At 41.0% G+C, this 15,985-nt stretch overlaps 1 protein-coding gene across 1 annotated transcript in view; it reads left to right on the forward strand.

The window, feature by feature from the left end:
* pnpla7b (patatin-like phospholipase domain containing 7b) overlaps positions 1-15,985 on the forward strand; it is a 27,411-nt gene continuing 11,426 nt past the window's right edge. The window contains exons 1-23 of the mRNA XM_071898452.2: positions 1-42; positions 519-593; positions 925-1,012; positions 1,531-1,610; positions 2,396-2,490; positions 3,003-3,143; positions 3,951-4,110; positions 5,890-5,970; positions 6,077-6,205; positions 6,366-6,446; positions 6,904-7,024; positions 7,138-7,221; positions 7,772-7,860; positions 8,016-8,174; positions 8,407-8,484; positions 8,667-8,872; positions 9,921-10,052; positions 10,588-10,711; positions 12,037-12,226; positions 12,395-12,544; positions 13,243-13,306; positions 13,634-13,802; positions 15,377-15,559. Coding sequence (XP_071754553.2) covers positions 1-42; positions 519-593; positions 925-1,012; positions 1,531-1,610; positions 2,396-2,490; positions 3,003-3,143; positions 3,951-4,110; positions 5,890-5,970; positions 6,077-6,205; positions 6,366-6,446; positions 6,904-7,024; positions 7,138-7,221; positions 7,772-7,860; positions 8,016-8,174; positions 8,407-8,484; positions 8,667-8,872; positions 9,921-10,052; positions 10,588-10,711; positions 12,037-12,226; positions 12,395-12,544; positions 13,243-13,306; positions 13,634-13,802; positions 15,377-15,559 — 2,721 coding nt within the window. The remainder of the gene's footprint in view (positions 43-518; positions 594-924; positions 1,013-1,530; positions 1,611-2,395; positions 2,491-3,002; positions 3,144-3,950; positions 4,111-5,889; positions 5,971-6,076; positions 6,206-6,365; positions 6,447-6,903; positions 7,025-7,137; positions 7,222-7,771; positions 7,861-8,015; positions 8,175-8,406; positions 8,485-8,666; positions 8,873-9,920; positions 10,053-10,587; positions 10,712-12,036; positions 12,227-12,394; positions 12,545-13,242; positions 13,307-13,633; positions 13,803-15,376; positions 15,560-15,985) is intronic.

The raw sequence follows: 15,985 nt of genomic DNA on the forward strand, positions 1-15,985 counted from the left end.
ATGGAAGACAAGGATGATGAGGAGAGCTGCAGTATATACCCGGTATGTTATTCCTATACTCCATCACAAATCATTAACTGCTCTGCACTGTCTAAATTCAGCATCATTGTCAAATGTTTGAACTTGTGATTTAAGGCATTTATGTTGATTGTAGCACAGCATATAAATACATTGTTACTACCATATGATAACCATTACTACTTGGATGTGCGTTTCCCTGTGAAATACATGACAAATGCACTCAACATATTCTGTAATGTCATGTAAAATGCTGTATATGTTCATATATCATCAGGCCTGAGAGTGGGGTATAAAATAGATGGGATTTTTTTGTTTTATAGCACTTTTCTAGGATGAAATGCCAAAGAAACAGAGAAGATCTAATGTTGTTTAGTCAATACATCCTTCCTTTCAACTGAACACTGCTCTCCCAACCTTTCACCTTAACACAGCCTATGCCATGTCCAGTTGATCCCATTCCCTTAGTGTTGTTTCTGTCTCTGTGGTTGACGTTTCAGAGCCTGGTTCCTCTTGGCAGCGAGATCAAGGCCAGGATGCAGCAGTTTGTGGAGGAGAGGATCGAAACCACTATGGTAACCACAGTCAGTCACTGACTCTCATGGGTTGAATGGGGCTTTTATCGCTTGTTGTCCATCTCTCTGCAAGTAGTCTTAAGTAGAATGAAACTCAGCATGTCTTAAAAGAGTACACCAAGTCTTTGGAAGATTGTCCTGTTGGTCAGCTTACCTGTTAAGTGATGAGAACAGAGACACCAAAATCATCCATGTGTAAATTGTTGACTGTGATTGCCCCATGTTAACACTTTAGCGTACACTATGTTGAGTGATAGTAGGCGCCATGCTAACAGTGCAGTTTGATTTGAACAGATATGATGTTTTGTTTCTTTTTCTCTCTCTCTTCCAGTGGACTGGCCTGCTGATTGGAGCTGTGGCAGTGGTTTCTCTCATCGGCGTCGTCGTGTTTCTTCTTTACAGAAGATACAAGCTGTCTAGTCAGTACACACTGTACACCCTGTAACGTTTTAAATTACATTTTTATTAAAAGCTTTTCAGTGTGCGATAATATACAAAATGCACACACACACAAATGCACTGTACATACATTAGTAAGTCTTGGAAGAAAGTTTAGGAAAAGATTGTTATTCAACAAATGTCTATACTTCATGTCAGAATTCCAAGTGCAATAAATACAGTATATCAGTAATTTGTCTTTGCAACAGTGGTGCAGGGACAGTTTCACAGTTCATTTTAACACACATGGTATGAGATAAGGTTAGACCAAGGTCGATGCCAATACTTGTAGACTTTTTAAACTGAAGCTGGCGATAGCTGATATTTAATTTGACCCTATATTTATTCTTCTTGGAGTGGAAAAGCCTTTGAAACAGTATTTAGACCTTGGGACAGATCTGATTTTGAATGAAATATATATCGGTCTAACCCTAGTATGAGGACTTCAGGAACCCTCATACAAATGGCCGACGCCTGACAGATGTCTGTTGTGTTTCAGAGGAGCAGGCCGGCGTTCCTCACTACCGCTTCAGGAAGAGAGACAAGGTGATGTTCTACGGCAGGAAGATCATGAGAAAGGTGGGTCTCTCCTCACTCCTCTCATATCCTTCTAACATTGATTAGAAACAGGACTGTATTCACTGAAATCAGTTCACCCAAGCAAATACAGGCATCCTACTCCCATTGTTCTTACTTAGCTCATGGACCTCTTCTCATGTTCATTTGTGTTTTTACACTTTTCTGAGTTTAATGTAATGTGTGTATGGGTGTTTTAAAAAGGCATTTCTAAAATTATTATTTTTATCAGTGTTAGACCAATATATTAGGCTGATATTAGCCTTTCATTAAAAATCAGATCTGGTCCAGTCAGTGTCATCCAGCCGATATGATGGATATGATGCAGTTTGATTACATATTTATTGTAGAATTAATCAATAATACACTTGTTGTCTATGAGAAGCCCTTAACCTGAATTGATTCTAATGCAGCATTTTGATCAGATTCCACACAAGTATGCATAAATATGGTTTATTATTATTATTACTATTAGTAGTAGCAGTAGCAGTAGTAGTAGTGGTAGTAGTAGAAGTAGTAGCAGTTTTATCCTGGATTTCAGTGGAGCGTTTTAGTGTCCCTTGATGGTCTAAATGATGTTTCAGAGGCTTTTCCACCCTGAGTGAATAAAATTCTTTGTGAAACACTGAATACAGAATTCAGAAAACCCATCTCGGTTGAACCCAATTATCAGTATCATTAGTATTGTTAATATTACCAGAAACAGTTTGGTTGCCTTAAGGATATCATCACTTGAATGCAGACATGTTGTCAAATCAATAAGCTTTTTCCACTTCTTGTTGTTGTAGGTTCAGACCCTGTCCTCAGCCTCAACTACCAACTCAAACTCAGCTTCCCGGCAGCGAGTCAGGAAGAGGACCAAAGTCCTGTCTATAGCACGCAAGTGAGTCCTCTCTCTGGAAGGGTTTGGGGTAGAAAGATATACAATGCTGTTATGTTAGGATCAGGCAAAATGATATTCACACACTTCAGTACAAAACTACTAAGGAGGCTAATCAATGAGAAACTCCATTACAAACACAGATAAACAAAATAAAATAGAAATTAATTCCCCCCCAAAAAAATACATTCATATAAAAATTAATCACTGAGAACTGAAGAGGTTATTACGATGATTTACAGCAGACACTTTTTTTTAATGCTATGTAATTTGAAGGACTCCAGGAATGAGGTCATGAGAAATTTGGGTTATAGCTTTGAAAAATCTATATAAAACTTGAATATAAAAATTATTATAAAACTAACAGTGAATTCAAGAGACTTACCTTTACAATCAAAATAAACTTTAAAGTTGTTCTAAAACAACAACTTGTTCTAAAGCAACTAAAGAACAAGCAAGGGAGTGATGAAGGATTCTTCATTGGTGGACTGTGTGTGTGTGTGTGTGTGTGTTAGGATCCTGCGTATCCGGAGGGAGCCCCCCACCCTGCAGCCCAAGGAGCCTCCTCCCTGTCTGCTGGAGGCCGACCTGACCGAGTTCGACGTGCAGAACTCCCATCTGCCCTCTGAGGTGCTGTACATGCTGAAAAACGTCAGGTAAAGGAACAACTACAGTTTCTCTACAGGCATTTCTCAACATATAAACCTAGTTAATAATCAGTTTATTAATGAGTGATCAGTTTATTTGAATGCAATCTCAGCTGTCTGGCTCCCTAGTTGATCAGCTGCCTTCATCTCTACTATGGTGAATACAGTAACATTATACCCAGAAGTATATTCAAATGAATTTAGACGATGTAAGATGTGAAGATTGATGAAAGATGAATAGTTATGATTGGAGGCAGTGCATTGTCTTTGATTTACCAGTAGGGTCAGACCGATATATGGAGCCGAAAATTAAAATAAAAATCAGATGTGGACCAGTCAGTGTCGTTCACCTCTGATATGATGGATATGATGCAGTTTGATTGATTACATAGTTTTTGTGGGAGGCCCTTAGCCTGAATTTATTGTAATGTGACATTTTGAAAGTATGCATGAATATGTTGTTATTGTTAGTAGTAGTAGTAGTATTAGCATTATCCTGGATTTTAATGGAGAGTTTTAGTGTCCCATGATGGTCTAAATGTTTCAGAGGCTTTTCAAGAAAACAGTCAAATGTATTAATTAATTAAGTATTGAATATCGGCACAAAAATATCATCTTCGGTCTGAAAATATCGGTAAATGTCTGTTTCTTTACCTATTTTTATTTCTATGAGGTCCTATGTCAGGGAATGTTTTGTTCTGTAAAATAATGGAAACATTTAAATAAAAAGTAAAAAAAAAACAAAAAAAAAACATATCGGTCGAACCCTACTTAACAACACCCTGTGTGTCCTGTGTGTACGTGTGTTGGAACCAGGGTGCTCGGCCACTTCGAGAAGCCCCTGTTCCTGGAGCTGTGTCGTCACATGGTGCTGATCCAGCTGCACCAAGGGGAGGGCCTCTTCCGGCCGGGCGACACCGACGACAGCATTTACGTGGTTCAGGATGGCCGCCTGGAGCTGTGCATCCACGAGAACGTAAGATCTCTGGGGCTCGCACGCACGCAGCAACGTAGAAATCAGCTTTTGATGTTCATATGCTCACGTGATCTAACCAGCGGTGGATCAGGATTCATTTTCTTAGATGCTTCTTGCATATAGCCCGTCATTCTTTTATCATCTAACGCCACATACCATTATATTTGGAGACGTTCTCTATGGCTGTACCACCAGTCAGGGCTACTATGAAGGTGTGGGAGGTATGAAAACGAATGAAAAATCATTTTGGCAGTTTCCTAGTCTTTTAAAGAAATGGAAAACATGAGAAACTGTGAATGTTAGTGATTTTATTACCTTATAGTGTTTGCAAGTGGGTGATAAAGCTGTATAAATGTCTAAAAATAAAAAATAAAATGTCTTAAGGTCTAAAAAAGAGTGGGATTTTCAAATGTAAAATGTGTGGGAACCCTTACTAGTGCTCTTATTAGGGCTGCAGCTATCGATTATTTTAGTAATCGAGTATTCTACCGATTATTCCATCGATTAATCGAGTAATCGGATAAGAAATACTTTTGCTTTATTAAAGAGCAATAGTAAATATACAAAAGAGAAAAGCTGTCCGCACGAAGCTGTCCATACGACACTGTGATTTACTGAAAACGAGGTGAAATAATTATTATTATTGATATTTATTACTAGGCCTAAATATCATACAAGTTCATAAGACTGGCTAATGTACATTTATTTGCTATGTTGAAGGGTTGCCCTACACCTGCTGACCCTACTCACTGCAATCAAACTAAACTGAATATACCTGCTGTATTGGACTGGTGCATTTTAGGCTCCAATTGCTACTTACACCACCTGATATTTTGCTTTCTGGGGTATTTTATGCATCACTGTGAGGGGAGTAGGTGTGTGTGTGTGTGTGTGTGTGTGTGTGTGTATGTGTGTGTGACTATCATAATAATAACATGAATGAAGCTCAGGCTTTCACAAATTGACTGCAGCATTTTATTTTCTGTGGTTATTTTCTTGAGCAAAACTTAGCTAACTTAGGGACATCATAACTAGCCACCATATTGATTTACGTTCTTAACTAGCCATTACATATAGCCATAATTAACGTGCATTCTTTACTAGCCTTCATCTCATCCCGTTTTAATATTAAGTGCTGACTCCGCCCACCCGGGCCAGTTTCGGCGTACGCCGGTAGCAATTACAAGTGGACCATATCCTACAGTCCCTGCTCTCAGCGGAGGGAAGGAGCTACACTGTGTGTGGGAAGCGCTGTGACCGTCAGACCTCTCTGGATTAGACAAGCAAGTAGAGAAAACCGGCATCAGCCGAACCAATTTATTGCCAAATGCTTTGGGATTCAACACATTAACATTGCTTCCCATGGTCAGAAAAAGTCGGCAGATTTGTCGCTAGTCGCTCTTGAGAAATAAAGTCGCCAGGGGGGTCTGAAAAGTCGCTAAGTCTAGCGACAAAGTCGCCAAGTTGGCAACACTGGATCCGAAACTTTGGACACTTTCTGTCGTTTTCTCTGGCCTGTCTCTTCTCTTCACCCCTCGCTATTTTCTCTCTCTTTCTCCAGCGCGTTGTGCAACAGTAATAATCATCCGTGCGAAACACTGAGTGTGTATATAGTTATATGGATTAAACGAAGCTTCGATGCAAAGAATTTGCATCGATGATTTTTAGTAATCGAGTTACTCGAGTTTCTCGAGGAATCGTTTCAGCCCTAGCTCTTATACACTTTGATGGCTGTTTTACACTCTTTGTTGAGATTTGGATTGTGTTTTCTTGCCGCAGGACGGAACAGACGCTGTGGTAAAGGAGGTGTTACCAGGAGACAGTGTCCACAGTTTGCTCAGTATCCTGGATATCATCACTGTACGTCTGCGCTGGATCTGGCCCTCTTCACTTTTTGATAAGTCTGTAAAGGTTATTGGCATTATTCATAGCATCCGTCTTGCTCTACATATTATCTGTGTTTCAGGGCTATCCAGCGCCTTACAAGACCGTGTCTGCCAGGGCGGCGCTTCCCTCCACTGTTCTGCGTCTTCCAGCTGCAGCCTTCCAGTCGGTCTTTGAGAAATACCCCGAAACTCTGGTCCGCGTCATCCAGGTAAGGTTCCCGGGAATAGCGAATAACTGAGCTACAGGCATGGCATGTACCATATTAGCAAGCCACAGACAGTTTCAGACAGTTGTTTTTGTTTTTACAGCCAAAACAATGCAGTCTTTATTTCATCCATTTTCTCCTGTTTCCCTTTCGTCCTCTGTAGATAATCATGGTGCGTCTGCAGAGAGTGACCTTCCTCGCCTTGCACAACTACCTGGGCCTGACCACTGAGCTCTTCAACCCGGTACTGTTCTCCTGCTAACCTCAGTCCACACTAGGGTTCGACCGATATTGGTTTTGAAACCATTTTATTTTGGGATTGAAGCTGCCGATGCTGATATCGATATTTGACCATTTTCATGCCAAAAAATTACAAGTATTCAGTGTTTCCCCCAGAATTGTATCCTTGTCAGGGTGGAAAAGCCTCTGAAACAGCATTTAGACCATCATGACCAATGTATTCATGCATACTTGTGTGGAATCTCGCTAGAATCAGTTCAGGTTAAGAGTTTCCCATAGACAACCAGTGTAGTATTGATCAATTCTACAATAAAAATGTACTGAAACAAATTGCATCATAAAATAGACCTCTATATCGGTCTAACCTTAGCCGAGACTTCATTAGAAAAGAGTTTGCATGTTATTGGATGTTAGTCGTTTATTTGTGTGTGTGTGTGTGTGTGTGTGTGTGTGTGTGACAGGAGAGCCAAGCCATCCCCTTGCTGTCGGTGGCCCATGTTCTCGGTGAGGCCCATCCGCACAGAGGCTTCCGCAGGCAGCCGTCCCACTCCGACGACCTGGGCTCCGAGAAGACTGACACAGGTTCGGACACACAGCATCCAGTTTCTTTTTTAGGTCGAATTTTATCCTGGCTGAAATTAGAAACTTTACCTGCCATTATCTGTTTTGTTGATGCACTTGTGTTGATGCAACAGAGAGCGGGAAGTCCAACCTCTCGGAAATTTCCACGGCGAAATACAAGAAATCTCGCTCCGTCTCCACCCCATTGGCTGTTACAGGTACGTACACACAAGCAGTGTAAACCTGCACCTTCATGATTAATACTTAATACGTTAGAATACATTACAATTTCACATATTAGGCATTTAGCTGATACAGGAAGGAGGTCTAGTTTCTTGCAGAAAGAAACTTTGGCAGTTTGTGGGGATCAAAGTTATGACCTTTTGATTCCACCTGTCATCCAAAAGGGCAAGGTATTCTGGGAAAGTTTGGCTGCTGACACTGGTTCCAAAACATTACATTCAATCCAGGTTCTTTGATTAGATTTTTTAATACCTTTCTAGTCTGATGGCAGCATATGCAATACAGCAAACTCTTTTCCTGTTACACGGTCCACATAACATTAGCTTGTCTAAACAGAATCAAACCATGTCCATGACCATGTGATGTCTATAAAGGTCACTTCCACAGACATTTCAGACAGGGCAGTTCAACCAGGACCTAATGAAAATCCTACAGGCTCTTAGACAATTGGGTGGGTGTTATTCTTTGATACCCAGCCCTGGTGACCAGTATGACGACTGTGACCTCTTTGCGTTTGTCTTGCAGGTGAAATGTCGGCCGACCTCAACAGAGTGTACGAGCGGGCAAGAATCGCCAAAGAGGAAATGCTGCCTCCAAGTCCAGTTGTCCACAAGGTCAGTGAATAGGCATTATGAGTGCGTTATAATCCCTTATGAGTGCTGTTATGAATGCACTATAGATATGGTAGAGTGACTTTGAATGATTGACGAGATTGGGGTTCAGTGTCTTGCTCAACGTCTCCATTGTGCCTCTTTCTCTCTCTTCTCAGTCTATTCTGAAGAAGAGTGTGACGATGCTGCACACTCCGTCTGCTGTTTACCACTACAGTGATGCTGGAGGAGGAGGAGGCCATGATGTCCACCATAATAAAGTCAACGCCATTTTCCAAGCTGCCAAGAAAGACCTGCTGAAGGTCCTCCAAATACAGGTACTGTACACGCTATAGAGAACTGAGATACTAAGATTGAAAGGCTCCAGTGAAGACTGTACAAGCTACATCTATTACCTCTTATTATCAAAACTATCTTCTGTCTTGTGATTATGAATCTATGTTTGGTGAGGCAATTATAAGTGTACACTTCAGAGAGAATGCTGAAAAGTCATTGTGTGTGGAGCCCTGCAGTTTTTCCTTTCTTTGATCTTTCATTTCATTTCATCAGGACCCCAGTCTGTTAGAAGGGCGGGTGACTCTTCGGCAGGTCAAAGCCGGCTGTGTTGTGGCCAGCCAGGGAGACCAGGTCAGTCTGTTAGGCCAAACGTCAATACTCATGCCAAAAAACAACCCCCAAAATTCCAAATGTTCAGTGTTTCCCCCAGAATTGTCTTCTTGTCAGGGTGGAAAAGCCTCTGAAACAGCATTTAGACCATCATGGGACACTAAAGCTCTCCGTTGAAACCTCTTCACGCGGGTTCTCTCCAGGACGTGAGCGTGGCGTTCGTGATCTCGGGGTTCCTCCACGTGTACCAGCGCATGATCGACCGCGAGGAGGACACCCTGCTGTTCGTCACCCACCCGGGGGAGCTGGTGGGCCACCTGGCCGTTCTCACCGGGGAGCCCCTGATCTTCAGCGTCCGAGCTCACCGGGACTGCACCTTCCTCTCCATCTCCAAGGCCCACTTCTATGAGTAGGATGTCGCACACACACACACACACACACACACACATTACATTACAGTTTTACATTTTAGGTTTATAGCAACTGATGATATAACAACTGCCGATAATGCACAACTAATGTAATAAAATGTCCCTCTAAATGAATCAAAAATGTACAGAAGAAGATTAGGGCCACATGTGAAAAATGTATTTGAGTTCTGAGTTTAAAGTCAAATAAATAAATATATTAAATAAATATATATAAATAAATTTTGCACATGTGCCCTAATCCTCTTCCGTAAAAAGGTAATAAAATATGATATTGTAATTACATTAACCAGCAAATATTACATTATGCCATTACATAGTTGTAAATACAGCACCTAGAAGTTTACTATTGAATCCTGTTTTTATAATCTAAATTCAGAATGTACAGCTCATTTTTCTTTTGTTACACATTTTTCTAGCAGTAACACAGATGAGATTTTGGATTTGTACGGTCAATTTTGTTAATTATTTCTAATATATATATATATATATATATATATATATATATATATATATACTTTTTTTTTTTTATTTGCTCGGAATTTAAATTGCTGAATAAATTCCTAAGCTTAGATGTCATTCAGTGTTGCTAATACAGGCAGTGATGTAGTGGTAAATAAAAAAGCCTATGATCTCCATTTGGTGATCATCATCATCATCATCAGGTAAACAACTTCCAATATAAATAAAAACAATTACATTTACATTAATATTATTGTTTTTTTTCCACCTTACATGACCCTATCATCATATAACTTACATCAGTTTGATACTACTTTGTATGATGTTTAGTATGAATATAGATTTATGTCAGGCTTAAAAGGTGGGTAAAGTGAGTTTCGGTGGGTTTACCCTCCACTACATCCCTGAATATAGGCCCATGATCTTTAAAACATCTTCGGTTGTACATTTACGAAGGCACGGGATCTGATGTAACTATTTAGGGGTGAGCACTTCCCTAGAAACCTGGCTTGGATGTCAGAGCAGTGCGGTTGGCTGTAGTATCTGACTGTGTTTGAATCCCTGCAGGATGATGCGCGAGGACCCCAGGGTGGTGCTGAACGTGGCTCACACCGTGGTGAAGAGGGTGTCGTCCTTCGTCAGACAGATCGACTTCGCCCTGGACTGGATGGCTGTGGAGGCTGGCCGCGCCGTCTACAGGTATCTACTGTACAGACTGCATTCACAGCCAGTGATGGACGCCTTACTCAAAAGTTATGCATTACTAGTATATTATATGACTTTACTTATTACTCCCTGGAAGCAGTAATTTGTTGCACTACTCTTTATGAGATTTTACTGAGAGAAAAAAAGAAATTAAAAATATGTACAATATGAAAAAAAAAGAAAAAATTACATTTTACAGAAACAAACAAAATGCAGCAAATATACAGGATGTGCAAAGTGTACATTGTATTCACATTCATAGGTCAACAGAAGGTCATATTGTATATATGTATACATATATAGAGGTGAAGTTTAGGTGTTTTGTAGAAACCAAAAGATATCAAAACTCAACTACTCAAGTAGGACAATGATACAAAACAACAAAATACATAAATGAGGAATAAGGGAAATATGGGTAATGAAATCAAAGGGAAAGTGTGTGTGTGTGTGTGTGTGTGTGTGTGTGTGTGTGTGTGTGTGTGTGTTAATGTGGGATGTTGCAGTCCTCTGATTGCCGTGTTGTTTCCAGACAGGGAGACAAGTCGGACAGCACCTTTATTGTGCTCAGCGGCCGACTGCGCTCCGTCATTGCAAAGGATGATGGGAAGAAGGAGCTGGCTGGGGAGTATGGTCGCGGCGATCTGATCGGTGTGGTGAGTGGTCAGAAACTCATTGGAAAATTATGGAATGCTGAAAGACCAATCCAGATAGCTTGGGATTGAAGCTGCTGATAGTTGATTATCTTCATTATCTTTAACTTTGACCTTTGATCTTTTCATGCCAGAAAAGTCTTCAGTGTTTCCCCCAGAATGTTATTCTTCTCAGGGAGGAAAAGACTGAAACAGCATTTAGACCATCATGGGACACTAAAACTCTCCATTGAAACCCAGACTAGTGAATTTCTTTAAGGTGGGTTTGAAGCTCCTTAAAGTAGAGTGATCCTCCGCACCTATTCAATGGTAGGGGAAACATTTGGGGAGACATTACTACCTTTAAATGAAGAATTTAATTTACAAAAAACATTACTGAACAATTAAATAAAGAAATAAAATCTTCAAAGAAAATCAAATGTCATGTCAGGTTTTCCAGACTGTTTTTCTGTCTGCAGTAACCAAGCAGTTACATTTTTTTGCCACAAGGTGTCGGCAGTTAATTTGATTAGAAATCAACAAAATGGACTGGACCAAAAAGGCTGTGTAAGAGACAAAATAGATAACAGATATTTCATAAATGGTCAATATCAGCCCCATATGTCTAACTCTAGTTGTAGACCCATTGCCATTACACATACTGTGATATTTGTTGTTTTGAAGTCAAGTCCAGTCAAGAAATTAAAGGCTTATCTGTATCATATTCTATTGAATAAGTATGTATGGTTTAAGCATTATATCTTGATCATCACATACAGTATGTCACTGACCCCCAGATAGACACACATTAGGACCACAGACCCCCATTTGAGAAAATTTTGTCCAGCAAGCCAATTTTTCATTTCATATTGAATAATTGGGATAATTTCTAGTGAAATAAATTATAGTGAAATTAAAGTATTCCTCATTTTGCTGGGGGACCCCCAGGCTTCCTATCAAGGACCCCTGGTGGTCCCCGGACCCCACTTTGAAAACCACTGGCAAAGATTATGGAAAGTTTTACAGGTGTTTGTGCCAAAATTTGTATCCTCTAAAAAAAATGTGTGCGTCCTTGTTTCGTCCCCGGTGTGTGGTGTTGTTTTGCCAATGCGCAAGTTAATTATCGTGGGGGGAAAAGCACTTAATAAATAACAAGTAGACTAATGTACGGCCTGACAACTTCCTTGTAGAATCAATGGACGCTTGTGTTTTGATAATAAGATCCCAACCAAGCGTGATCTCCATTCATTACGAGGCAACAAGGTAGGTTACAATCCATGAAATGTTTTCAGAAGACATTTTTCAGGGTAACAAATGTTGGCACAACCCCTATCTTGTCTGTTGGCCAGGTGGAGGCGCTGACCCACCTGAACCGAGCCACCACGGTCCACGCCGTCAGGGACTCTGAGCTGGCCAAGCTGCCTGAAGGAGCTCTGAACTCCATCAAGAGGAGGTATCCTCAGGTCGTCACCCGGCTCATCCACCTGCTGGGACAGAAGATCCTGGGCAACATGCAGCAGGTCAACGGACCTCTGGCCGGTACTCTATACACACCTCTGTTTGTGTGTGTGTGTGTTAACGTTAACTAATGCATTTACTAACATGAATTAAGCATGAATAACAACATTAACAAATATTAGTTAATGTTAAATACGCATGAACAGAGCAGAAAAAATTGAGAAACACTCTTCTTCTTCTACCCTCCAGCTCGCGGTCTGGGCCTCCACACCCCCACCAGTAAGTGGGACGCTGGAAACCCGGCCTCCAACCTGTCCACTGTGGCCATCCTGCCTGTGTCTGACGAGGTTCCCCTCACCGCCTTCACTCTGGAGCTGCAGCATGCACTCAGTGGCATCGGTACACACACACACACACACACACACACACACACACACACACACACACACACACACTTTCGACTTTGACAGGGTGTCTGTGAAGAAAAGTCAAGAATCATAGGATGAGTTTGCCAAGAAACCTGCTAACTTTTAGACAAGTTTGTAAAAGGAAAACTATGTTTTTTTGTATCCAACAAAGCATATACTACTATTGCTACTACTGCCGCTATACTACCACTGTACCACTACAGTACAAAGGGAATACCATGCTTCTTTGTATCCGACAAAGCACATCTGGATCGACAGCAGTGCAGATATCGTCCTTTTTTAAGTCCTCTGATATGATGGAATTTATTTTTATTACATATTTATTGTACAATTTCGTATGCATGATTATGTGATTAGAATTATGATTGTTATATTTTGGAGTAGAGTTTTAATGTCTCATGGTTTAAATTCTGTTTCATAGGTTTATACTTGTCCTTTATTAAAAATTTTGGGTGTGAACATGGTTGAATTTAAAAATCTTGAATATTGGCAGAAAATATCTGTGTCTGTGTCAGCCATAAAAAAGCCATATTGGTCACTTTAGTTTTGTGTGTTATGTGTTTGGTTTGGAAATGTTGTCCATGCATCCATGCATTACCGATACTTGAATACGTGACGCTATTTTAGAGATGCTACTTTAGAAACTTGGATTTGTTCCTGTTTCTGCAGGCCCCACTCTGCTCCTGACGAGTGACATCATCAAACAGCGACTGGGCTCTGCTGCACTGGACAGGTAGACATTTGGTTGCATGATGGAAAACCACTGAATAATGTAATGGTAATGCTAGGTGAGAACAAGAAAATTCACAGCTAAGGTGTGAAGATTCACTTAAATTTTCACAATAATACAACATGTTCTTCCTGTTATTAAGTGGATATTGCTCAATAAAGAACAGACATGATTTGTAGAAAATGAGTTTTACCGCAATGTAATGTAGTTTAGTTTAGTTTCAATTAAAATGATTCAAATTCAATCATCTTTTTTTGGTTGATGTAACGTTGAATCAGTGACATGTTGCTCCGCTGAAAAGTGGCTGATGTTAGTGCCTCTCCTCCTAAGTGTCCATGAGTACCGTCTGTCCAGTTGGCTCGGCCAGCAGGAAGACATCCACCGCATCGTCCTGTACCAGTCTGACTCCGGCCTCACGCCCTGGACCCAGCGCTGCATCCGCCAGGCCGACTGCATCATCATCGTGGGACTGGGTGAGCAGGAGCCCACCGTGGGCGAGGTGAGGCTGCGTTTAAATGCACTCGTACCCACTCAGGTCCTGGAGATTGTAGACAGCATGTAAATTGTCCTCCTCATCCGTGTCAACTGTTGGATGCTGTAGTTGATGAACATTGATGAGACTCGAGATGAGGCCAAACCACCTAACATAATATACTTAGGCTCCTATCCAGAGCGACTTACAATGAGTGAGCATGTAGGGATTCAGTTTGTCTACTCCCTTCCTTCATCAATATAATAATAAAAATAAAACTTGAATTGTGTTGAGAAGTTAGAAAAGATTAACACCCAGGCACAAATACCTACGTATTTAGTACATCAGGCATGCTGGTGGCGGTGGCTTACTCTGCTTAATGCACCCATCTGCATAAAGCTGTCTTACGGAATTAAATCTAATGAGTGTGTGTGGATTAGTTAGCTCTAAATGACTTATTAATTAGGCTAATCGGTGTAAGAACCTATTAGTGCAAATTACAGCAAGAGGCTGCAACTATGGGGCACAGTGACTGGGGCGCAACTGTACAGTCGGTTATTAAGATGAGGAACAAGATTGCTGCCGTTTGACTGACATCAAAGCACCAAGCAATAAATCCCATTCTGCTCTAGTGGAGATACTGTACACAACTCAAACACAAATATGCTTGAGTACCTTCTCTAGTTGTAGTATTATTCTGTATTGTTAAGTTCAGCGGAAATGTATATGGCATGTATTCAGTTAAAGGGGATGTGAGCAGTCCACTCCCTTTAATATTGTTTCTTTCTTTATTGAGGTGGTAGGAAAGCTGAACATAGTTAAAGGCAATCAAGAGATCTGGAATCCCTTATTTGGACTGAAAATAGAGACAATAGAGGGCTTTCAGGTGAATAACGCACCTTCTGGCAGCCATATTGGAGGTCTGCAATTCTTGGGCAACAGTGACTGAGAACAGCTAATTACTGTCTCAACAGTGTGGAGTAGACAGAGTTCATTTCTGTGCTGTTTTTGGTCAGAGACTGATCGTTTTACCGAGGCAGCTCATCGATTTTGTGTTTAGATAATGTCAGCTTGTTAGCTAGCTAACCATATTATCTGGTCAGCTAACCATCACTGTTTGACCAACACATCTGATTTGCACACTAGTTAACGTTCGCCAGTGGCTATTGTTAGTAGTGGCTGGTAGTTGCATGCTAATTTTAATAGTTGCATAGCTAAATTAGCCTTCTGGCTAGTTAGCTAGCAAACAAAGCCAAAAAGCCACTGTTTGTTCAGGTTAACTGAGCTGACTCACAAGCTGCTGTGTTTTGGAGTAGAGACTAAGGCTAAAGACAGTTTACTGTGTCACAGTAACCTACATTTGGAAACAAATCTACATTATCAGACTATTCACTTTTACTTATAATGTTACTGAATCGAGCTACAGACATGCCACATTTGTCCCCTTTTCTGGCCTAGTTGTTATTGATTTACACTTTGTGTGACCAGCCAATTCTCCAGTCAACCTCCATGATGATGCCAACCATGCTCGCTGAGAGATTAGTGATGCAACGGTAAAGCCTCTACAGGGCTGAGTGGAAACTCTCTGCTTCTTCCTCTAGCTGGAGCGAATGCTGGAGGGCAGCGCAGTCCGGGCCCAGAAGCAGCTGGTGCTGCTGCACAGGGAGGACGGCCCGCCGCCCCGAGGCACCGCCGAATGGCTCAACATGCGAAGCTGGATCTCCAGACACCTGCACCTCTCCTGCCCCCGCAGAGTCTTCTCCAGGAGGAGCTTACCCAAACTGGTACTACATACAGTACATGTCCATACACGCATCCGAAACTTTTGGCTCATGCAGGATCCTCAGCAGGACCTGCATGAACTGGTCATCTCTAACAACGAGAAGAGAAATGCATATTTATCTATAAGGCTCTACTTTTTGAAGCTTGTACCTCATATCTCTACTGTCAGAGGACTGGTTAGTTTTAAATACTCCATGCATAAATTATAAATTTGGCACGGCTGGTTTCTGGTGCAAAACACCTTAAAAATAAATTGAATAGACAGCAAAGCCTCTTTGAAATTACAAGCTCTCGTCTTGAGGGCGATGATTTTAAACCAATGATATTTCACATTTTCTATACTGTTTTTTAATACTGAATTTGCCTGTATATTGTGGAATATGTTGTATTATGTATTTTCTTTGTCATTTTTATGAATGTTTATTTAT

This window comes from Centroberyx gerrardi, chromosome 8, assembly GCF_048128805.1.
Source record: "Centroberyx gerrardi isolate f3 chromosome 8, fCenGer3.hap1.cur.20231027, whole genome shotgun sequence".
NCBI lineage: Eukaryota > Metazoa > Chordata > Actinopteri > Beryciformes > Berycidae > Centroberyx > Centroberyx gerrardi.